This window comes from Aureobasidium melanogenum, assembly GCF_000721775.1.
Source record: "Aureobasidium melanogenum CBS 110374 unplaced genomic scaffold scaffold_4, whole genome shotgun sequence".
NCBI classification, from domain to species: Eukaryota; Fungi; Ascomycota; class Dothideomycetes; order Dothideales; family Saccotheciaceae; genus Aureobasidium; species Aureobasidium melanogenum.
In genome coordinates, this window is record NW_024470056.1 from 686,209 (window position 1) to 709,377 (window position 23,169).

The 23,169-nt window shown below is 51.5% G+C and overlaps 8 protein-coding genes across 8 annotated transcripts; 5 read left to right on the forward strand and 3 right to left on the reverse strand.

Annotated features, from left to right (window-relative positions):
* Window positions 1–1,609: 1,609 nt before the first annotated feature.
* Window positions 1,610–7,461, forward strand: M437DRAFT_42271 (uncharacterized protein; the record flags this gene model as incomplete). Its single annotated transcript, XM_041020535.1, has 4 exons — window positions 1,610–1,921; window positions 1,997–2,461; window positions 2,612–6,811; window positions 6,874–7,461. 4 exons carry the CDS (start codon window positions 1,610–1,612, stop codon window positions 7,459–7,461), a joined length of 5,565 nt encoding a protein of 1,854 aa, XP_040882310.1.
* Window positions 7,462–9,674: 2,213 nt separating this feature from the next.
* Window positions 9,675–10,316, forward strand: M437DRAFT_12619 (alpha/beta-hydrolase; the record flags this gene model as incomplete). Its single annotated transcript, XM_041018666.1, has 1 exon — window positions 9,675–10,316. A coding segment is annotated over one exon (642 nt), but the record flags the coding sequence as incomplete, so codon positions are not given.
* Window positions 10,317–12,632: 2,316 nt separating this feature from the next.
* M437DRAFT_42389 (uncharacterized protein) lies at window positions 12,633–13,538 on the reverse strand (the record flags this gene model as incomplete). The annotated part of the gene is made up of 1 exon (XM_041020564.1): window positions 12,633–13,538. The coding sequence occupies one exon, from the start codon at window positions 13,536–13,538 to the stop codon at window positions 12,633–12,635; it is 906 nt and encodes a 301-aa protein (XP_040882312.1).
* Window positions 13,539–14,198: 660 nt separating this feature from the next.
* M437DRAFT_63913 (4-nitrophenylphosphatase) lies at window positions 14,199–15,312 on the forward strand (the record flags this gene model as incomplete). The annotated part of the gene is made up of 4 exons (XM_041024329.1): window positions 14,199–14,261; window positions 14,312–14,333; window positions 14,438–14,598; window positions 14,650–15,312. The coding sequence occupies 4 exons, from the start codon at window positions 14,199–14,201 to the stop codon at window positions 15,310–15,312; spliced, it is 909 nt and encodes a 302-aa protein (XP_040882313.1).
* A 201-nt stretch (window positions 15,313–15,513) lies between these two features.
* Window positions 15,514–17,087, forward strand: M437DRAFT_41852 (DNA primase large subunit; the record flags this gene model as incomplete). The annotated part of the gene is made up of 2 exons (XM_041020458.1): window positions 15,514–15,706; window positions 15,757–17,087. The coding sequence occupies 2 exons, from the start codon at window positions 15,514–15,516 to the stop codon at window positions 17,085–17,087; spliced, it is 1,524 nt and encodes a 507-aa protein (XP_040882314.1).
* A 642-nt stretch (window positions 17,088–17,729) lies between these two features.
* Window positions 17,730–19,450, reverse strand: M437DRAFT_42754 (uncharacterized protein; the record flags this gene model as incomplete). Its single annotated transcript, XM_041020627.1, has 4 exons — window positions 17,730–18,581; window positions 18,630–18,939; window positions 18,988–19,309; window positions 19,360–19,450. 4 exons carry the CDS (start codon window positions 19,448–19,450, stop codon window positions 17,730–17,732), a joined length of 1,575 nt encoding a protein of 524 aa, XP_040882315.1.
* Window positions 19,451–19,876: 426 nt separating this feature from the next.
* On the forward strand, window positions 19,877–20,470 carry M437DRAFT_73230 (uncharacterized protein; the record flags this gene model as incomplete). The annotated part of the gene is made up of 2 exons (XM_041025988.1): window positions 19,877–20,143; window positions 20,195–20,470. The coding sequence occupies 2 exons, from the start codon at window positions 19,877–19,879 to the stop codon at window positions 20,468–20,470; spliced, it is 543 nt and encodes a 180-aa protein (XP_040882316.1).
* A 234-nt stretch (window positions 20,471–20,704) lies between these two features.
* M437DRAFT_42322 (amidase) lies at window positions 20,705–22,476 on the reverse strand (the record flags this gene model as incomplete). Its single annotated transcript, XM_041020548.1, has 4 exons — window positions 20,705–20,826; window positions 20,881–21,247; window positions 21,301–22,152; window positions 22,201–22,476. The coding sequence occupies 4 exons, from the start codon at window positions 22,474–22,476 to the stop codon at window positions 20,705–20,707; spliced, it is 1,617 nt and encodes a 538-aa protein (XP_040882317.1).
* Window positions 22,477–23,169: the final 693 nt, after the last annotated feature.

Consider the following 23,169-nt stretch of genomic DNA (forward strand, 5'->3'; position numbering starts at 1 on the left):
TGATTCATCTATTGCATTCCGAGCAAGCTTACACAGCTCTCTCCAACAATGTTTCACAAGAGGGACTCGAGAAAAAAGTCCAAAAATTCTACAGGGTCATACGAGCGACCATGCGATGGAGGTCGCGAGTCGCGGGCGATCTGATCTCGCGTGCAACGTGTGAGATCAGCGGGCCATGATGCTGCGTGTGGCTGCCGTGAGGCGCAGCACTTCCCGGTTTGAGGGCAGACTTTCCTCATCGCTAAGCGCTTGCAAGTCCACCCGCCAAACCCGCAACTCATTTCGCAAGAGACGGAAGTCAAAATTTTAAGACTTCAGCTCCTCCTTGAGCTTTGCATACTTCTGACAAGATGCATCCGTGCAGCATGAACCCAACAGCCGTGTGTTTGTCTGACAACCTTGTATACTACTGCAGGTCCTCCCGTTAATGCTATTGCATATATGAAGGCATTACGATTTCTCTCACTTGGTTCCTGTTCTCGATGCTCCTACCTCGTCAAAAGCCCTATTCATATTAACCCGTGTGGAGCTGAAGGTTGCCAACCTGACGGAGATCGAAAAGCTTCTGATGTCATTCTTCGTGAATTGCGCGAGAGGAGCACTCTGAGACAAACCGATGTTCAGCGTCGCAACGGTCTCGCCCACCTGTCGGGGTCTTTACCGAAACTCTACAAGACGATATCTGAAGTTTCGAATTGCACATTAATCACTGCAAAAACTTCCATCAAGTGCCAACAAAACGGCATGATGGTTCGTACCTGGTCATGTTACTCAAGGAACTTTCTCGAGCTCTCTCCAGCACTCATGCATCATAGCTCCTGTCCGAGACCCTGATCGGGGCGTGATTGCTGCCGTACTTGCAGGGGTGCAGGGATGTATATGCGTATCAGACGTCACCCGTCGAGGACGCGCGCCAATCATTCCAACATCCACGCTTACACTTGCTGCCCTTACGTCTGAGACTGTTGACAGGTCGCGGTTGCGGTACTGATGCCGTCTTGAAGTGTTTCTCCGTATCGGCGCCTCGTGTCACACAAAAGCCTGTATTGAGCCGATGGAGACGGCATCCTTTGACGTCCCGAGCTGCAAAAGCTCCCTGGAAAGTCCTCGATCCTCGCCTAAAGCCACTAATGGACCGCCCCGTCTTCTCCGCATCGTCGATACAGCTACCGTGCAGCCACGGTTCTTCAGCCGTCAGCTCCATGGTTTCGTGGCTGTGACGTTGAAACGCAGCTCCAGAGCAGGCCCAACCGACATCTCACCAGCCGCAAAACCTGTAATGCCACCGTGAGGCGCTACCTACCTGGCATCTCCATACGTCACAAGCTTCCTGTACAGTACCTTGCCAGCTAATGAGAATGCTGGCCTGCTCCGTGCTCGAGGTAGGTAGCTTATATGTTTTCAAGCTCCCTTCCCTCGTCTCAATTTCTCTATCAATTTTCTCCCCCCAATCCCCCCAATAACTTAATCACATTGTTGTATGACCAACAATACATCTTCTTCCTCCTACGCCTACTACTCCTTTCCTCCAACACCGAACAGAGCTTCTCCCACAGCGAGCTCTAAATCTAATTCCCCCACTCCAAAGACAACAAGAACTCTGAAGAACATGGCTCCTTCTCCGGCAGCAGGCAAGGCCACTGGTGGCGCCCCCAAGACTCCTACCAAGTTGGGAAGAAAGCCCCAGAGTCAAACCAGCCAGCCCCCTAAACTCGGACAGCAGGCAGCTTCCGGCGCAAGAAAAGCATCCGCCCCCGAGGGTGCTAAGCAGCCAGAAACTCCTCAGCTTCCTGAGAAGCCTGAAGCTGGTGACGTGCAACAAAAAGCCGGTGAGGCCGCGCAAGGTGCACAGGAAAAGGCTGGCAAGACCGCCGAAGACGCTAAGAGCAAGGCCGAGGGCGCTGCCGAAGAGCCCAGCAAGGTCGAGATGAAGGACGACACCGAGGCCGCATCCACCCAGGCTGGTGATGATGAGGACGAGGATGATGACGACGAGGGCCCTCTGAGCAAGGTCTCCCAGGCTGGAGACAACGCCAAGGGCCAGCTCGAGGAGCAAGCTCCTCAACCAATTGACGACTCTAACGATAACGACACTGCTGCCGGTGCAGAAGACACCGCTGATGATGACGACACCGAAGACACTGCCGACGACGACAAGACCGTCAAGGCTGGTGACGAAGCTGACGACAATGACGATGATGTTCAAGACACCACCGGCAAGGTGGCTGACGACGCCCAAAAGACTGGCAAGCAGTCCGGTGGTAACCTTCTCAAGGGCGCCAAGGGTCTTGCTGGCAAGGCCTCTGGTCTTGCTGGAAAGGCTGCTCAGGACCCCAAGAAGGCTGCTCAGGACGTCCCCAAGGACGCCCAAGAGACCGCAGAAGATGTCAAGGATACTGCCGAAGACACTGCTGAGGATGCCGCTGAGAGCGCTCAAGACACTGCCGACGACGCCAAGAAGGTTGCAGGTGATGCTACCGACGAGGCTGGCGATGTTGCTGAAGACGTCAAGGACACCGCTGAAGACACCGCAGAAGATGCCAAGGACACTGCGGAGGAAGCTGCAGGCGATGCCACCGAGAAGGCTGGCGACGTCGCCGATCAGGCCAAGGACACTGCCGAAGACGCCACTGAGCAGGTCAAGGACACTGCTGAGGACACCGCTGAGCAGGCAGAGGATGCCGCAGGTGATGCCACCGACAAAGTCGGCGAGACCGCAGAGGACACCAAAGACACCGCTGAAGACGCCGCCGATGGCGAGCTTCCCGAGATCAACGACATTAGCGATCTCCCTGTCGACCTCTCTGTGCTAAAGGGCCTCGAGGTTGCAGAGGACGGTATCGTCTCTGATCAAGATGGCAACCCCATTGGCAAGCTTGCTGAGGGTGATGCTGAGGATCTTGCTGGTTACCCAATCGGCGATGACGGCGAGATTCTTGATGACGATGGTGATCTTGTCGGACGTGTCGAGCTTCTTCCTGAGCAGGTCAAGAAGCAGATGGCCGACCTCAAGAGCAAGGGTGAACTTCCTGAGGGCGCCGAGAAGTTTGTGGGCGACCTTCCCGACACCGACGACATTGAGAAGCCCAACCTCGCCATCTTCAAGGGCCTCACCTGTGATCCTACTGGTAACATCTTCAACGACGAGGGTGACACTATTGGTCAAGTCACCGACGGTGACCCGCAAGAGCTCATGAACGCTACTCTGAACGAGTACGGCGAATTCATTGACGAGGATGGCAATGTCATTGGCCACGCCGACATCCACCCTGATGCACCAGAGGACATCTACGACCAAGTCCAGCAGGCTGCCGATGATGCTCAGGATGCCGCTGACGACGCTCAAGACAACGCTGAAGATACCGCCAAGGCCGCTGACAAGGTCGACGAGGCCGCTGACCACGTGGATGATGCCGCTGATGATGTCAAGGATGCTGCTCAAGACATTGAGGATGAGCTTCCTGGCATCGAGGCTCTTCAAGGCAGAGAACTCAACAAGGCCGGCGAGGTCGTTGATGACCAAGGCGAGGTTCTTGGCCAGATCGACGACGAGTCTCTCAAGGAGAAGCTCGAGTCTGGCGAACTCAAGGCCGAAGACCTCAAGATCAACGAGGATGGCGAAGTCGTCGACGCTGACGACAACGTCCTCGGCAAGGTCGGTCTCGCTGAAGGCGCTGCCGAAAAGCTTGGTGGTCGTCTCCCTTCCCTCGACCTCCGCATTCTTGATGGCAGAAAGGTCAACAAGAAGGGCAAGATCCTTGACGACGAAGGTGACGAGATTGGTGAGCTCGCTGAGGGCGACCCCAAGGAGTGTGCCGGCAAGAAGGTCAACGACAAGGGTGAAGTTCTTGACCAGAATGGCAAGGTCATTGGTAAGGTCTCCGTCGTTCCTGGCGAGGCTGCTGAGAACGCCACCAAGGAGCTCCAAACCGAGCTCGGCGAGAACGTTCCTGATGAGGAGCAGGGTGAGGACGAGGAGCAAGCCGATGAGGAGGAAGAGCCTCAAGGTCCTCAGTTCAAGATCCCTGACCTCGACATCCTCGAGGGCCTCAAGGTCAACAAGAAGGGCAAGATCCTCAACGAAGATGGCGAGGAGATTGGCGAACTTACCTCTGGCGACCTCAGCGAATGTGCTGGCAAGAAGGTCAACGACAAGGGCGAGGTTCTCGACGCCGAAGGCAATACCATTGGTCGTGTCAAGGCCCTGCCTCAAGAGATCCCTCAGGAAGAGCTCGAAGAAGCCGAGGAGGCTGCCGACAAGGCTGAAGATGCTCAAGACGCCGCCGAAGACGCCGAGAACGCTGAAGAGGGCGCTGAGAACGCTGAGGAGGGCGCCGAGGATGCTGCTGAAGACGCTGAGTCCAACTTGCCTCCTCTCTCTGTCCTTGAGGGTCTCCAGGTCAACAAGTCCGGAAAGATTGTCGACTCCAACGGTACTGTCGTTGGTGAGCTTACCGAAGGTGACGCCAAGAAGCTCTCCAAGTCTGGTGTCAAGTGTGACGACCAAGGTCAGTTCTGGGACGACAAGGGCCATGTTATTGGTCGTGCCAAGACCGTCCCTGTTGAGGAAGACGAGGAGTCTCCTTTCGCTGGTCTTGATGGCCTGATTGTCGTCAAGGACGGTTGGGTTGAGGATGAGAACGGCAACCGTGTCGGTCAACTCGTCGAGGGCGACCCCAAGAAGCTTGTTGGTCGTGCTGTTGACGAGGACGGTGATATTCTCGACAAGAAGGGTTCAGTCGTTGGTCATGCCGAACGCTACGAGGAAGCTGACCAGGAGCCCGAGCCCGAAGAAGAACCCGTCGACCTTTCCAGCCTTGCTGGCAAGACCGTGAACAAGGCTGGCTTTGTCATTGGTGACGAGGGTGTACCTGTCGCTCGTCTGGTTGAGGGCAAGGCCAAGGAACTCGCAGGCAAGAAGCTTGATGACCAAGGTCAGATCTGGAACGACCAAGGCAAGGTCATTGGCCGCGTCGAGATGATCCCCGAGGATGAGCGCGAGTCCAAGCCTGACGGTCCCTTCGCTGGTCTCCAAGGTCTTCGCGTTGTTGCCGACGGCAAGGTCGCTGATGAGGATGAGAACATCGTTGGTGAGATTGTTGAGGGCAATGCCAAGCGTCTGATCGGTCTTGCTGTCGACGAGGATGGCGACGTCATGGACAGATATGGCAACGTCAAGGGCCATGCCGAACCTCTCGAGGAAGAGGAGGAGGAAGGTCCTGTCGACAACTCTCTGCTCAATGGCAAGAAGCTGAACAAGCAAGGCTTTGTTGTTGACGAGAAGGGTATCCCTGTTGGTAAGCTCCTTGAGGGCAACGTCAAGGAGCTTGCTGGTCGTCTTTGCGACGAGAACGGCGACATCCACAACGATACTGGAAAGGTCGTTGGACACTGCGAAGTTCTTCCTGAGAATGAGCGTGTCTCCAGGGCCGAGGGACCCTTCGCTGGCCATGAGGGTCTTCGTGTTAACAAGGAAGGTTTCGTTGTTGATTCCGAGGACAACGTTGTCGGAAAGGTCACCGAAGGTGATGTGAAGAAGCTTGTTGGCCTCCAGGTTGATGAGGATGGCGACATCAACGACAAGTACGGCAACGCAAAGGGCCACGCTGAGCCTTACGAAGAAGAGGAAGCTGCCCCCATCGACAACTCGATTCTCGACGGCAAGAAGCTCAACAAGCAAGGTTTCGTTGTCAACGAAGACGGCATCCCTCTTGGTAAGCTTGTCGAAGGTAACGTCAAGGAACTCGCCGGTCGCCGCTGCGACGAAGAAGGCAAGATTCATGGCGATACTGGCAAGGTCGTTGGTCGTTGTGAAGTTCTCCCTGAGAACGAACGTGTTGCCAGACCTGAGGGTCCCTTCGCCGGACTCGAAGGCCTCCATGTCAACAAGGAGGGCTACGTCGAGGATGCTGAGGGTAATCGCGTCGGTATCATCACCGAAGGTAACGTCAAGCGTCTCGTAGGCCTCTCTGTTGATGAGGATGGTGACATCAGCGACAAGTATGGAAACACCAAGGGCCACGCTGAGCCTTGGGAGGAGGAGGAGCAGACCCCTGAAGATCTCTCTGCGCTCGCTGGCTGCACTGTTAACAAGGCTGGTAACGTCGTCGACTCTTCCGGTACTATCATTGGACGTGTCTCCGAAGGTGACCCGTCTACCATGGTCGGCAAGAAGGTCGATGGTCAGGGACAAATCTGGGACAATGCCGGAAATGTCATTGGCAAGGCCGAGCTCGCCAAGGGTGCCGACACCAAGGCTGAAGGACCCTTCGCCGGTTTCGACAGCATCACTGTCAACAAGGAGGGATACGTTGTTACTCCTGACGGTAGCATCGTTGGCCGCATTACTGAGGGCGATGTCAAGAAGCTTGTCGCTCACAAGGTCGACGAGGACGGTGAAATCCAAGACAAGAATGGTAACCTCATCGGCAAGGCCGAGAGATGGGAGCCTGAAGAGAAGGAGAGAAAGATCAACCCCATGTCCGGTCGCCGCGTCAACAAGGAGGGCGAAGTCCGTGACGAGAACGGCGATGTCATGGGCAGACTTACCGCTGGTGACCTCGGACACTGCGTTGGTCTCGAGGTTGATGACAACGGCTACGTCGTCGACAATGATGGCAACAAGGTCGGTGAGGTCACTCTCATCGGAAACATTATTGAAGACGAGGAGATTCCTGAGGAGGAACTCACCGAAGAAGAGAAGGAAGAGCGCCGCAAGAGAGAGGAGGAGCGACAGATCGCTGAGAAGATGGGCACCATCTGCACGCAGACTCTTGAGAGAGTCCAGCCTATCTGCAAGCAGATCACCGATGTAAGTGCTTACCTATTCCGCTACCTCACTCGAACCATGACTGACTTAATTTTTCACTACAGCACATCGAAGCCGCCGACCGTACCCCACGTGAAGAGTTGGACGAGGAAGATTTGGTCAACAAGGTCAAGCCTCTTATCGAAGAGGGTGGTCGTATCCTGCAAGAGTGCAACGGCTCTCTGCGTGGCCTCGACCCCGACGGTCACATCGCCGCTCAAGCCAAGGGTCGTGCCGGCACCAAGGAGGCCACTCCCGAGGAGTACCGCCTGGCCGACACTCTCAAGGAGTTGACAGAGACCGTCGTCACCACTATCGACAACGCAAAGAAGCGCATCAGCGACATGCCTCACGCCAAGAAGAAGCTGAACCCTCTCTGGGGTCTCATGACACAGCCTCTCTTCCAGATTCTTGCTGCCGTCGGTCTCTTGCTGACTGGTGTCCTGGGTCTGGTTGGCCAGCTGCTCAACGGACTTGGATTGGGTGGACTCGTCAATGGTCTGCTCGGTGGACTCGGCATCGACAAGTTGCTCGGTGGTCTTGGTCTCGGCAGCGTTGCTGATTCTCTTGGCCTGGGCAAGAAGGACAAGAAGAAGAGCGGTGGTGGTGCTAGCAGTTTGCCAATTGTTGGCGGTCTGTTCGGCAAGAAGTAAGAGAAGAAAACACAACAAAGTTCGGTAATCTAATTTTGAGCCTGACCGGAAGACGAAGAAGAGAAAACATGCGAAGAGGAGGAAACTACACCAACCATTTCTGAAGGAAGGAGCAAGGGATCGGGGGGTCTGCTTGCATCTGACTGACTGATTATCTTTGGAGGAACTTCCTTTTCTGTTTTTGATTTCGATTTTTCGAGCCCCGGCGCTGGTCTCCTTTCGCTTTCTTTGACGAATTTCCTTTGTTCAATCTGTTCAACACGTGTGTTTGTATTTATACCACTACTATGTTTGTTGTCAATTTACTACCCTAGCTAGGTAATCTCTGTGCATTCTACAGTCCACCAATTTCATATGTTTGTGATATTTTGATTGCACGACTGTCCCCTTTATAGTGTTGGTGTCTCTCCATGTGCCGAAGACCATCGTGATGTGGTTGTCAAGATGCACAATATGAATTGATTTAGAAGTGTAGTCCATGGAGCACCCTCACACAAGGTCCTCTCCACGGACATCGCTCTATCTCGCAAACCATCGTGCATTTGTATACTTTGTAGCGTTACTTGCTTGGCACGCAGAGAGAAGGTGAGATTCGAGATTCCTGTCATATAAGTTGTGACTTGTTTCTAATATCGTATAGCATTTAAGTATATGAGGAAGTAAGTGTATAGGCCAAAGCTGTCTGTTCCATACTATATCAATCACCAAGGTCTCAGAACTGAAATGACAGTCTATCCAGAATAGCCGTTGATTGCTTTCGCAAAATTTCTGCAATCGTATAGCTGATAGCATTAATACTTGTCTTGGCAGGCAGGGACAGTGTTTATTACTTTATGATTGCAGGACCTCCACGTTTATCATGTTACTGATCTGCAACAAGATGTTTTTGTTAGATTGTAGTCATTTCCCTTGCACGGTGCTTGGCTCGTGTCGCCATGAACGTGTGTTTCCCATTTAGCGGCGTGACTTGAACGTGACTGACTCGGGTCGCTTCTTCCTTCTCTATGCGAGTGGCTGGGTATGCTGGATGCATGCAGCGCAGAAACCTTTTGGCCAGCACAACATGCTTCTCGCCATTGGAAGATTCAAGAGAGTCCAGTCTATTCTTGTCCGTGGCGAATGTCTCATTCATCTATGATGCAAATCATCAGAGTTCATGATCGCGGCATATCGTACATTCGCAAGCGTTGACAGTCAGATCCAGATCCGAGGACGGTGAACCTTGACTCGTGCTGGCTGCGATTCCTTGTTGTACCCGAGTAACATACTCGTCCGTTCACAGCCGCATGCTGCATAACAAGAGCATGCAGAGTGACAAGCAGAGCGGAGGCTTGCGGACTCTATATTTGGGACGTGAGGTGATCGTGCTGGGCGGTGGATGGGGTTTTTTCGTATTCAGCAGCAAGTAGCAGGGAAGGATTACAAGCGGTGGCGCACATAATCGGCAATGGTGGCCGGGTCGCGTGCGCGAGTCGTGTAGGTTGAGTTAAGCTTCTTTCTGGCGAAGGAAATGACGATGTCCGGCCTTAATTTAGCCAGGCGTTAGCGGATGATGGCCTTGGCTTAGAAACACTTCCCGCGTAACAGCACCGCATGATCATCTCGCGCCGACCGACATGGCTGGAAATCACCCTGGATCCATCTCGTATAACCCTTGGCAGCATATCTAAGTGTTCATGATGTAGGTGTCGTAAGAGGTCCGCGCTCAAGGGACGAGCGCGCTCGGAGGCTGGAGGCGTGGGATTATATATCAACCCCCCACCCACCACCCATTACACTTTCAACAACCTACAACAGTTCCAACATCTCTATCTTCTTGGATCTGTCATAAACGACTTGAAAACGGGACCAGCCACACAAATATACACACAACTTCAGTCGCCATGTCTCCCAGAACAGTGACCCTGCTCTCGGCTTTCCTGGCTGCCACCACCGTCTACGCTGCTCCCGGTGCTCCCGCTCCTCTTGAGAAGCGTGCCGATTGGGTAACAGCGACAATCGACGGTAAGGTCGTAAGCTGGGAGAACAACTGGAACGTTCCCGCACAGTCTACACCTCCCGCTGTCATGCCCGCACCCTCGGCCGCATCCAACAACAACGGCGGCGAGTGGATAACCGCGAGCTACAACGGCCAGGGCTTTAGTTGGCAGGCTAATGCTCCCACTGCCGCACCGGCTTCTTCTGCCGCTTCGTCGCCTGCAGAGCCTACCAAGGCTGCCCCTGCACCCAGAGTCACCAACACCGACCCTTCATGCAGAGACGTCCACATCTTCCTCTCCAAGGGCTGGAACGAGCCTTATCCCGGTCGTCAGGGCAAGCTCGCTGGTGCTATTTGCTACGGTCTCAACTCCTGCGACTATGAGGATATTCAGTTCTACAACGCCAATGGCAGTGACTACTGCACCGCTGTCAAGGAGGGCGACACCAACGGCATCAACCAGATGACCGCTTACGCCAAGAAGTGCCCTGCCTCCAAGCTTGTCCTGTCCGGTTACTCTCAGGGTGCCAACGTTGCTGGAGACATCCTTGGTGGCTCTGACAGATGCGGCGGCCCCAACCCCGGTCTTGACCCCTCTACCAGCCCCGGCAACCAGCTCAAGGCCATCACCATCTTCGGTGACACCAGACACGTTGCCAACCAGCCCTACAATGTCCTGAACGGCTCCGATGTTGGCTCCTCCGACCCTCGTACCACCGACTCTCTCAACCGCATGAACAAGTTCGCTAGCATCATGAGATCTTACTGCGATCACGCCGACCCCGTCTGCGCTGCTGGCGGCCCTGGTCCTTTCGATGTCAACAAGCACTTGAACTACTTCGACCTTTACTCTGACGATGCCGCTGGCTGGATCAAGTACATTCTCGGCTACTAAGAAGCTTCTTACTTTCCTTTCTACCTCTTCCATCTGTTGAGAATTTCTTGTTGATATTCAAGAGGATCATATAAAAGTTGTAATTTTAATGACCCATTAGACCTCCAGTTAATGACCATTCAACCACCACTGTTCGCTCAATTGTGCCTTGCAAAATGTGAATGTTTTGTTTCTCGCGCGAAGCTGATTCTCTATTGAGTCTCCTTGCCAAATTCTCGAGTCTCCAAGCCCTTCCTTACGCGTAAACGTCTATCTCAGACATGGTGGGTCCTTGTCTCTACCATGGAAAAAAGAGTAAAAAGAAAATCAATATGTTCTCCACCAAGATCTGGGTAGATATCCACATGGTTGTCATTGTCAACCCCGATCTGTCATGCTCAAATACATCCTCTACGACTGTCCGACATCGCGTGCCATCTTTTTTCGCTTTTCCACGGCATTGCAGAAACAGATGCTCAACAAGGCAGAATGAAAAACTTTGACCTGCAGTAGCACGACGCGGTATTCCAAAGCCTCGAAGCCTCGAAGGAAGCAAAAAGTATGTCACTCAAACGGCTTTGCATGGGTAGTAAGAAAAAAAGTACTTGTGCACACTGCATTGTCGTGCATTGCATGTATCTAGCATGTGTACCTTACCACGGCAGATCCTCTCAACGAACAAGCCTTTCCCTGTCGTTCGCTGCTCATCACAATCGTGAACACGATGCGATCCTGCGTGGTTGTGGTTCATCGTCATTTACAAGAACATGCGATCATCGAAGACAGGCATCAAGGCGGCTTGTTTCTGTTTCGGCTGTGTCGGCCTTGTCCCGGACCGACCTTTCAGGTGTCCTCCGACGAAAAACAAAAAGAGAAAAGACAACAAAAAGATGACGAACGTCACTGTTGCTGACTGTCAAGAAGTGTGGCAGGCACGATCTTGTTGCTTTTGCTTTTGGCTTTCGGTGCCTGGCCGATCCGGTTAAAAAGTGCTCTCGCTTTCACGCTTGCAACCTGGCTTCTCGCTCAAATCCGAAAGACAAAAAAAAGTCCCACTGTCCACATCAACCTTATTTATAGAAATGTGGATTGCTTTGGGGTGACGTTATTGTCGTGATGGGGGTGTGGAGATCAAGAGAGACAAAAGATACGCGTACCTTGCACTCGGCCGAGTTACTGATGAGAAGGAATCTTGTCGGCTGTCTTGGTCAACAGAATGATGTTGGAGGGTCGATGCGTGCGACGAGAAGCGAGCAGAGGAGTGCAAGCAGATCAGAACAGGGTCGCTCTGGTTAGCTTGACATGATCATGAGATGCTTCCGTCTCCATCACGACCATGAGGACTATCTTCGAAAGGATTGCACTGACATGCTAATTGAGATTCGACGCGAAGGTCTAGAATGTGGAAAGCTGGACTGTATATTGCTGTTTGATCTCCCTACCTCTATCTGAAACCTGTCATCTAAGATCAAGTTGGAGACATACCATCGTCCAGCGTAACAGATATTGACCGGTATACTCTAGTCTCTTGTGTTTCGACTGACGAGCGACAAGACAGCCACAATTTGTGTGACCTTGGCTCACATCTCGGTTGCTACCTCTTTTCACTTTCCAACACTAGGCCTCGATAAATTCGCGATTAAAAGTGTGAGATAAACAAATTGGGCTGACATATCTAGTAGCTGTTCAGAAACCTCAGCAAATTTCATGTCTCAGTATACGATACCAGAAGTCAGCCACAGTTTATAAGAAGGCGAGGGTTCGAGACCTTCTCGACAAAGCAAACCAGTGCCGAAGGTCAATCAGAACATGGGCGATCTCTATCTTCATCGATATCGAGTGCGGCAAGACCAGAGTATAACCGTAACCTAAACAGTCATCATTTCCGTATTGTTGCTGTCTCGCAATTTCTACAGATCAGTGTACTGGCAAGCAATAGATACCCAAGTTACGAGGCTTTCGTTTGCTTCATCTTAATACGGTAGTGATTCTTGCCGACCTTGAAGGACGGCGGTCGCTTGCTTGTCGGATTCACGCGACTATTTGTGCCCATTGTTGTTGCATGCTCCTACCTCATGAACGTGCCTGCCCTCCTGACTCTTTGCTTCGCACTTGACAGCCATCTGAGCGTCTACCTTCTTACCGTGCTTCGATACTATCCGATCCGATGCATACCACAACCTTTGATCCATCAAGATGTCAACACACGTGTAGCTATCGTGTTCGAAATTCGTTTGCTTCATTGTTGATTCTCTCCAATATGGTCTTATGCTATTGTGCTTCAAAAGTTTCCTTCCTGATGCCTCAAACTTTGTTCCTTCATCTGGGATCTGGCTTGTCTTCTTCGCAGATATATCCTGAGGAAGCAACCCTCGGTTGTGTGCAGTCATGGATCAATATATGATCTCCTAAAATGATGCATGCTCGCTGCTTTACGAGTGAGTCGATTGATTGGCAGGAGCGGTCCACAAGAAAGCGCTGCAGCCAAGTCAGCAATTCATCTATGGAGTTTAAGGAATGATAGAAAGCTTGCGTCTCTTTGTCCGAGTCATCGTCTTTGTCGCTCGCGCTTTCAACAGCCTCTGACGGCCAGACTCCGGGATCGTGTTCTTCTTCTGCATGAGCACCTTCTTGGGTTTGCTCTTCATCATCCAGACAACCCTTGCCGTTGCTCTGATCTTCATTGCATCGTTGGATGGCACGTTTGAGATATAACTCAAACTCTTTGTGGTGGTACTCTGGATCCTCTTGGTTCAGTGGCTTGAGCACAGCCTTGCGGGATGCAGTCAACAGCATCTCCAGGAGCTGGAGAGGAAGTTGGCCTGAATTGATGCCATAGCAGATATCACGATGCAGAGACAAAGCATAGTCTTTGTCTTCGGCTGTAAACACATTTGCGTGTTCGGCGTGGCGGAAGTTGAGTCTGATCAAGCCCACGTTGATCAATTGCGCAAGCGGAACAGCAACGGCAAAAGGCAAAGCGCCACTGTTGATCTGATCAGTCAGGTTGTAGAAATAGCAGGGTGGGCATTGGCAAAATTGTCTGTCTGCCCACCAGCCGCTTTGAGGTGGCTTTCGGAGGTTCATCCAGCCGGTGCACGGCTTTGCTTGAGCTCCTTCGATGAGCTCGGGTACAAAGGTTCGTGATGGGTGAGGTCTTTGGTCGTTAAGACATGGAGTCAGTTGTGCGGAGTCCTTGTGTGCAATAGCCTTGATGACAACCATTCTGGGCTTTTGTTTGATGGAGATGGTGACTGTGAAGAAGAGATGGTAGCGGTGGAGGGAGGCAGAAGAAGTGTCAAATTTGTGGCAATAACCAAAGTGACGAGCTGTTGAAGCCTGTCTCAAGTGACGATTCTAAGTGGTTTGTAACAAGTTGGAGTGCTAGCACAGTGACGGCAGAGCCTGTTGGTCCTAGTTCTTGGAGGCATCAAGTGGTACCAATGGTTAGATCAAGTGCGAGATGACAGTAAATGCTTGGTCTTCGAAACTTGTTAAAACAGGCTTAAGACTTTGTATTGAAGATGTGATTGGGAGACACAATTACACCTACGCTTGTAACTAGAATGGCAAGATAGATCTTTTGTTTGATGGTACTAAGCATGCCCTGAAACTTGATTGAGAGACTGAAAGACGGTCAAATGCACCCTCTGAAGAAGACAGAGAGCTGTCGAGGCACATGATCAAGACAAAAGTCATTGGCAGAACAGCTAATGACTTTGTGTATCAAATGAGGACAGAACTTGAGATGGAAGGCACAAGTTGGAGGAGACGTGCAGCAGCCGAGAAGCAGGCCGTGTTCGGAGAGCGGGGTCGGACGCCGGCCATGACGATGTTGGAGGGGCATGCGCTTTCAACAATTCTATCTTCCTGTATACAACCACCATGGCTCCCAAATTTCTGACTGGCGACAAGGCCGGGATTGACGACTTCCTCAACAAGTTCGATGTACGTCCAGATGCTCGCCCACAGATGAACAACACATTGACTAGTCGCAGGTCTTCCTCTTCGACTGTGATGGTACGCAATCAACCCGAGTTTCGAGCACATATATATCCGACATGGCAGCTTGCAAACGCATACGAGGATCCAAAAACCCGAGACTGACGAAACGAGAAGGATAGGCGTGCTGTGGTCGGGCGATCATCTGTTCGAAGGCACCAAGGAGACGATCGAGATGCTCAGAAGCAAAGGAAAGCAACTGGTCTTCGTGACCAATAACAGCACAAAGTCGCGTGCAGACTACAAGAAGAAATTTGATAGCATGGGCATTCCTTGCAAAGTGGTACGTCGACAGGATCAATTGGCGGCCGAGCAGGGCTGACGACATGAACAGGAGGAAGTCTTTGGCTCTGCTTACAGTGCCGCCATCTACATTGCTCGCATTCTCAAGCTCGAGGCACCCAAGAACAAGGTCTTTGTGCTTGGAGAGTCGGGCATTGAGGCCGAGTTGGCATCCGAGAACGTGCCTTACTGCGGAGGTACCGATCCCAACCTTCGCCGCGAGATGAAGCCTGAAGACTTCACCAACATTGCCAACGGAAGTGCTCTCGACCCTGATGTCGGCGTTGTGTTGGCTGGTCTTGACTTCAACGTCAACTACCTGAAGCTGAGTATGGCATACCACTACCTCCGCAGAGGAGCTGTCTTCCTGGCAACCAACACCGACTCGACTCTGCCCAACTCACACACTCTCTTCCCCGGTGCTGGCTCGGTAGGTGCCCCTCTTGTCAAGGCGTGGGGCAAGGAGCCTTTGGCTTTGGGCAAACCTAGTCAGGCCATGATGGATGCAGTAGAGGGCAAGTTCCAATTCGATCGCAGCCGTGTCTGCATGATTGGAGACCGCCTGAACACAGACATCCAATTCGGCATCGAGGGCAAGCTTGGAGGTACACTGGCCGTCTTGACCGGTGTCAGCAAGAAGGAAGAGTTCTTGGCCGAAGACGCTCCTGTGGTGCCATCAGCATATGTCAACAAGCTTGGTGACTTGCTGGGTTAGAAGGATATAGAGTAGAATGTATAGAGGTCGAGCATTAAATTATGTAAGTTAATGCAAGCAAAGCATGACGCGCCTTCCCGAACTTGATTGAATGATTGAGTTCTTGGCACAACGCGTCGCGGTTCCCCGAACAGTCGCGTCTGATCGGTAGAGACCATCTTTTTGGTGACCACAACCAGACGTACACTATAAACAACCAAGATGTTGGCAGCAAGACCCATTGCGCGGCTTGACAATAAGCGACGAGCAGTGCTCGATCCTCGCAAGAGGCAATTCGCAAAATCACAATGGCAGGAACAGAGTTACGAGCACGCCATGAACTTCTACAACCTCCCTCCCACTGGCGACATTGCCCTTGAGCAGTTTGAAGAATGGGGCATCGCCAGACTGAAGGGTAATATCATCCTCCGTTGCCGACCTCCTGTTTACTGACACCCTTCACAGTCCTTGCCGAACTCGAATCATGCCAATTCCGCAACCGCACCGCTGAAGAAACCTCGACATATATGAAGCCCATCCTGGACAAATACCTACGACTGGACCAGAACTCTTCGAGATCGACTGAGCACGAACTCCAGCGCAAGCGTGATCACTACTCACACTGGACTCTCCGCCTTGCCTTCTCGGCAACAGAAGAACTTCGTAAGCGTTTCGCCAGACTCGAAACTCAACTCTTCCGCCTCCGACTCAACCAGAACGATGCACGAGAACGCAGAGAATTCATTCAAAGCCTCAACATGAGCTGGGAGACTGTGTCCGATGACGAGAAGGCTCGCTTGCTTGACGAGCTCAAGAGTGCTACTGGCGTCTACAAGAACGAGGAGGAATCATGGTTCAAGGTCGATTGGGAGAACGTGCCTGAGCTCGTAGAACAGCGCAAGGTACTCCTCAAGATGGGCAAGGCTTTTGTTCACATGCGCGAGCAGACGAGCATGGTTGTTGGAGAGTTCAGCAGACAGCTTGAGGCTGGCCTCGAATTGGCTGCTCGTGCCCTACCACGCATGGACGAAGACAATCGCCTCTCTCCTATCCTCACCCATCTGTCCAAGTCTTTCGCCTCCCCCGACTCACAATACAACGCCGACGCTTCCTCCATCTCCGACACAACCGTCATCACAGCCAATATGATCGATGCCCTAGCTTCTCATTTCCCTCTCTGCATGCAAAGTCTTCACCGCGAGCTGCGCAAGAACAGCCACTTGAAGCATTTCGCCCGCTTGCAATACACCCTCTTCCTCAAAGGCATCGGTCTCGACATGAACGAATGTATCGTATTCTGGCGAAAGAGTTTCAAGCTCATGACCGACGACAAGTTCAAGAAAGAATATCTCTACAACATCCGCCACGCTTACGGCGATGTCGGCGGTGACTCCAACAGACGTGGTAGAGGATATACTCCCTACTCTTGCCAGAAACTCATCACCGATGTCCCGAGCAGCGGTCAAAGCCACGGATGCCCATACCGCTGGTTCAGTCCAGACAATCTCATGGGCCTCCTCCAAGCCACTGGAGTGTCAGACCGTGAAGTCCTCAAAAGTGTCAAGGAGGACGTCACGAAAACTCGCTATCATATTGCTTGCAACCGCGTCTTCGAATACCAGCACAGAAACGAGATCAAGAAGGTCAAGGATAATTCGCTGTGGCCTCAAAGTGAACTCGACACCATCACGCACCCCAACACTTACTTCAAGCGCAGTTTCTTACTCAAGAACTTGAACAAGTTCCAGAATGGAGATATTGGTGTGGATGGACCTTCGCAAGATTCGCAAGGCTGATCGTTGCTCTTCTGATGGAATTTATGGTACATAAGCGTTGGTTTTGGATTTTGGAAGGAAGGAATAGGGAGCTAGCATACTGGTGTCAAGGCGTTTACGAAGCTGCTGTGGGAAAGGCAATTTGCTGGTCTCGATGATTGTTGTAGGTAGAATCCGTCACTACTAAAATGATGAAACAAATCAACCATGCTGATCAGAGCATCTTGTTTGTTCATCCTTCCCGTGTCCGTAACTTGCGTCGTTTACTCTGCGTACAGCAAAGAGCAGGACATATACTACAAAAAGGCACAGTTGGGTTTTCGGAAGCAGGAGCAGTGTCTGTAGAGAGAGCCGATGAGTTGTCGCTGAGTTCTCATCGGAAAACCATGTGTATTTGCCAGAAAGTATTGTGCATTTATAGAGCCTACCCGCCGCTTACATATTTGAGAATACGGTGACGATGATTTTCAAACGCTTTCTCTTTCAACGAGATGCCCCTGGTCCTTGTACTCCTTTCAGTTACTTGTCTTACATCTGACCTCCTCGTGTGCTAAAGGCTGTGACTCCCATCTAAATCCATTCTTAAATTACACGCGTGACATACTTCAGCACACGAGATGGTGATGTATGACTAAACTAGACTGGTTGATGACCTGAATTGTCTTAATGACAGCTCAGTCCGAATTTCATTGATGTTGCTGGTTTTTGCTGTTCTTTGGTCGTTAGGTGTTTTCTTTGCATACTCGAAGGCTTCCAAGCGGTTGTCAGAAACCTCTCGGCTCTTCTTAGAGACGCAGGTCCTAGACCTTCTTGAAATCGCGGCAGAAGCGACCTGATATGCTCTTGAGCTGCTGGATCTCTTGCTGCTGTGCCGATAACAACCAATGGCCATAAGTGGTTGTTGATCGTATGTTCATACTCAACAAGCTGGTCTAGAAGCTGCAGGGTTTCGATCACGAAAGTGTCGGCATCGAAGGGTAGACTACAGCTTTGCTCTTGTGCAAGATGCGCCGCGAGATATGAACATGCGCACCAATAAGCTCGGGCAAGTAAAGCAAGACGCTTCGGTGGTAAGTCCAGGTGTGGTGATGTGGCATCTTCCTGGCATGCTGGCGCGGTCCACGATGAAAGGCGTGCGATTAGATCCTCCACTTCTCGATGATCGTTGTCGTCCAGACATGGCTTATGCGTGAGCCAGGAAACTCTGTAGGCCATGTCTGCTAGATCGGGGCCACCGAAACCGATCCAAGGACTACTTCGCCAATTGCATTGCATGTTTAGCCGCTCCAAAGCCGATGTAAATGTTTCTAGTGCCTGGGTGATATGTGTAATAGGTAGTTGTGAATCCGGTTGGAAGAGATGGTTGTTGGTCGTGTGCATGATATAAGCTTCCAGTACCAGTATCTCGTGGTAGCTGACAGGAGACTTTTCTTTGACGGCAGGGATGAAAAGCTCGTGCGCTCCACGCAGATGGGCCTTACCGAGTGCAGACTCTTCGTCTTTTGACTGGAAGCCCTATAACAAAGATTAGCGAGTGTTTGTCAATGCCTTCACCAGGCTCACCTCGAACAAGTGTAACAACAGAACTGTTTCTCTTTTCCACTTGTCGTTCGTCCGTGGTTCGTCTTGCAGGGCTTGACTTAGTCCACTGACAGCACTATCATAGTGCCTGATGGCCTTCTCGTGCCAATAGGGCATTGAGCGGGATAGTGCTATGATGCTGCACGCAACCCAAGCGTGTAGGAGAGTCGGATGCTCAAGAGCTAGAGGAAGGCTGTTCACGACAATCGAATTCTTATAGTCGCTTTCGAGACAGAGGACCTGATTCTGAAAGGCTGCGGATATGCTCAAGAATCCTTGAGGGGACAAGTCACTGCTTCATGTCAGTGGTGCTTTGATTGAAGATGCTCGTTAATCGCACGGAGATATCTGAGTCACCACTTCTGGTATACTCCAAGAGCAGAAGTTCTCGAATCCCAGATCCATTGGATAACTAGTGACTGGAATACTGGTTGGTCCTGTTGTCGTTTCGAGCCTCGACAGGCTCAGGGAACTGCTTCTAGAGCTGCTTGGTGAAATTGGTGAAGGCCGGGTCTCAGGTTCTTGACTTGATGTTGCTTCTCGACTTCGAACTCGTTGCCGTTTCTGCCCGTCTGACCACAGACACCGATCCTGACCATAGCTGTTTCGACATCTCTCGCATATTGGTTTTGTTAAGTCACATTTTTTCTTCTTTCGTCGGCCTTGTAACTGTGCGTCAATACCATAATGCTCTGGCCAAGGTAATACTCACATGGTAGGCAACTGACGTTGGAGCCATTGGTTTTCGGCCGGGGATTTGATTCTATCAGGCCTTGACTTGTGTTTGAGAAATTTGTAAACATACTAATTGATGCGATATGTTGAGATGGAAGGTTGCAAATTGCTGATGTTCTCGGCCGTATCGTTGTTATCAATCAAACAAGGCAAGTGCGGGGCGAACATATGATAAGGTTTGAGGTAGGGGCCACTCATCAACCGAGCAAATACAAACTCGGCATGTTTATTGTTTAGCTTTTGCGAATGTAGGCAATGGCGTGCGATACGGGAAAAAGACGCTTGAAAAGCGGTCTTGCCCAAAGATGAATTTACTTGCTGTGGGAAGGACCCTGACCGATGAGGCTCCTAACCACTACCCGACCACCTCGGTTACGCATCTGGTAGGTATAAGCGGTAGTAGTCCCGTGCTCTGGACAGATATATAAATTAGACTTGAGCCCTCTTCAACGAAAACATAGCATCACTGCACTCGATTCTGCATCGGATTCATTATGTCCACACCAAAAGCACAAACATCTTCCCCTGGCGATGCCTACTCAGACAGTTCGATTTCAATGCGAACACCGTCCATGAAGTTCATATATCGCCTCGAGTGCGAAATGGCAAAAGATAATCATTTTGTTGGAGCTCAGTCTGGCACAAGCAATGCCAGAGTCGTTATGCCCATTGTCGGCGGCACTGTCAAGGGACCTCAAATCTCGGGAATTATAGAGCACATGAGTGGAGCAGATTGGGGTCTTGTGATTGGAAAGACAGGTGTAAGTCACACGAGATGCAAACAATGAGATCCTGCTGACATTGCAGTCTAGCTTACGCGTCTGGATGCGAGATACACTCTCAAGACCGATGACGGGCACTACATCTATATCGTCTCGAAAGGCATCTTTAAGCCTGGTCCTGGTGTGAACATTGACCCTGATAACCGTACTCGCATGACCCAAGATGAGGTGGACTGGTTCACGCGCTTGCAATTCGAGGCTTCGGGACCGTATGACTGGTTGAACAGCGTCTTCGGTATCGGCGTCCTCGCTATGAATGACAGCAAGATCTTGATAGACGCCTATGAGCTGACGAACTTCATGTAAACGAGCACGAGCATGTCTCCCTTGCGCAAGAGTCTGACGTCTTTGTAGCTGTAGAACTGCACCATCAATGTCCGTTCGAACTCGTCTTTAGCAATGAACAACAGTTGTCAGATGGAAGCCCTCCTGTTTCTAGAAAGTGTTTATACCCTATCATCTCACACCTTGAACATGGACTCATACTACCTCCAGAAGCTCTCCAACGTAGAAAAGAAAATGCAGGATGGGCTCGATGCCTCACGACTGGTTCAGAATGCTGTCCACAAGACCAACGACCCCTGCCAATGCTTCATCCTCTTGCCTCATTCCTACAATCTGTACAGACAGCGGTGCGTCTTTGTATGTCTCAGGGGAATCATCTAGAGAAAGACCGTTAGTAATGATCTCCAGACCAAGTACACATGGATGCTCACAAAGCTTGTAGTTCCTCAGATCTTGCTCCCCATACAGAGCCGAATCTTCGCCATCCGCGACATCGGATTCGCGAACCCGACCTGTGGGAATGATAGTCGCAGGATAATCGAGGAAGTTCCAGAGCATGGTGTAGTTGATCGGACCCCACTCATCGAATCGCGTTGCTGTCTGGGGTGCTCCAGGTAGCATGATAGCATCTAGCTGATTGTCGAGCCAGAAGTTGTGGTAGACAGCCTGTAGTTTACGTCTTCCTGCGGTCAAGTCCATGTAGCCTTGCATACTGCTCTTGGGAATGGCGGCAAGGTTGACTCTCTTCACGGACTCGACTTGAGGCTCTTTTCCTTCCTTCATAAGATCCTGGACAAACTGCAGGAACAACAGATTAAACAAAGATCTGACAAGCAAAGCACATTGCTTACCTGGCAGCCGTCCAGCGCGAACATTCCGTATGTGATACCAACAGCATCAGCAACATGAGGCAGTCTCAGCTCTACAATGTCAACACCTGCGTCTCGCAGCTTCTGTGCTGCCTCTCTGATGGCTCGGCGTACGGGTGGGAAAGGTGTGTAAACACCATCGTCAAGGACAAGGCCAATGCGTGGCTTGCGACTGGGTTGTTGACCCTGCCAGCGAAGGTGCAAACACGAAGAGTCATAACGCCATGCTTGAGCGCTCATGATTGTCTTCATGAAGAAAGAGCATGCCCTCGACGATGTTGCCATGGGACCTGCCACAACCTCAATGCCAACCATACCCGGATCTTCTGGTGACTGCTGACCATCGAAAGGCACGATGCCGGAGCTCGGACGCGCACCATAGATACCATTGCAGATGCTTGGTATACGAATACTGCCTGCAATATCCGTGCCGATTCCTAGTACACTGCCCCGCATTGCGACAAGGGCACCCTCACCTCCCGAAGAGCCGCCTGCAGTCAACTTCAGATTAGAAGGGTTGAGTGTTCGACCAAAGACGTTGTTGTCGGAGTCTGCTGTCATCATAGTCTGCGGGACATTGGTCTTGCAGTACAGCACAGCACCAAGATCCAGCAGTAGCTTGGGTAGAGCGGAATACTCTGTGGCTGGCTTGTTTGCGAAGTATGTCATGCCAATTGTCGAGTCGAAGCCTGGAATCTTGAAAGAGTCTTTGAGGGAGATGGGGAGCCCATGTAGAGGCTTCCATGGTGCCGACGGGTCAGCAGCACGCTCTTGGTCGAGCTGGCGAGCTCTCTCAATCGCTTCTTCGAAGAAGATCTCTGTAAGGCAGTTGGTCTTGATGACGATCAGCTACTGGTACTAATGAAGCTCAAGAAGAGATACCAATTGTTGTGCCACAGCAGCACGCTTGCAGAAGGCTACAGTAACTTCCTCTGCTGTGTACTCTTGCTGGCGTATCTTGTCGACGATATCAACAGCGTCATTGTCCTCAGTGATTGTGATCTCTCGATCCGTGAGAATGCCACAGGTCTTTGGCACCTCGAGGACGTTGTTTCCAAGTGCTAGCTTTTTCGAGATCTTCCACTCATTTCTGATGAGTCGATCTCTCTGCTCACACTTGGCCCGAGAGATGTCGATGTATGTCTTGTCGCCGGCCATTGTATAAAGTAATTGGGTATACGACACAGGAAGAGCAACGAAAAGAGATGTCCGCAGAAAGTCAGAAGGCGAGACTTAGCCTTATACTGAGACCAGCAGCAGATGAAGCACGACTGTAATCATTATCTGTTGCCAGCGGTTTTGCTCCGCATCGGCAATCGATCATTATGAGACTCCGGACGTTCACGTATCTTTCGAGGTGAGGGGTTATCACGTTCTAAGATCAGATGGCGGCCCTTGGTATGGAGCTAAATGGCGGTCCTACTTGATAACAGTGTCTCCGACCTCGCGTTGATCACCTTTCGGGAACGAAGGTTCATCAGGGCAAGTTGTGCCACGCGGAGTGGTCAAATGCGGGGGAGGTGGAATAGCGGGTACGCTAAAAGGCGGTAGTGTCTAAGGAGAGGTGTCGACCGAGATTGGCTGCAGGAGCCAATTGAGAACCTTCACTTAGATATCGTGCATATTTCTGAGGACCAGGCCTCCATAGATGGACCCGCAATGCGGTGTTACTCAATTAGGCATATCAGGCTCGACCTCGAGTGCGAACAGCCACCATGTCCATCTTCACGATACTGCCACATCTGAACAGGATGCAAGTCGATCAGCTGCAACGAAGGACCTCCGTTCAGGAGCTGTCATCCTCAGAGATAAGTGCCGTTGAATTTGGGCTTGATACATACATCAGTCGAC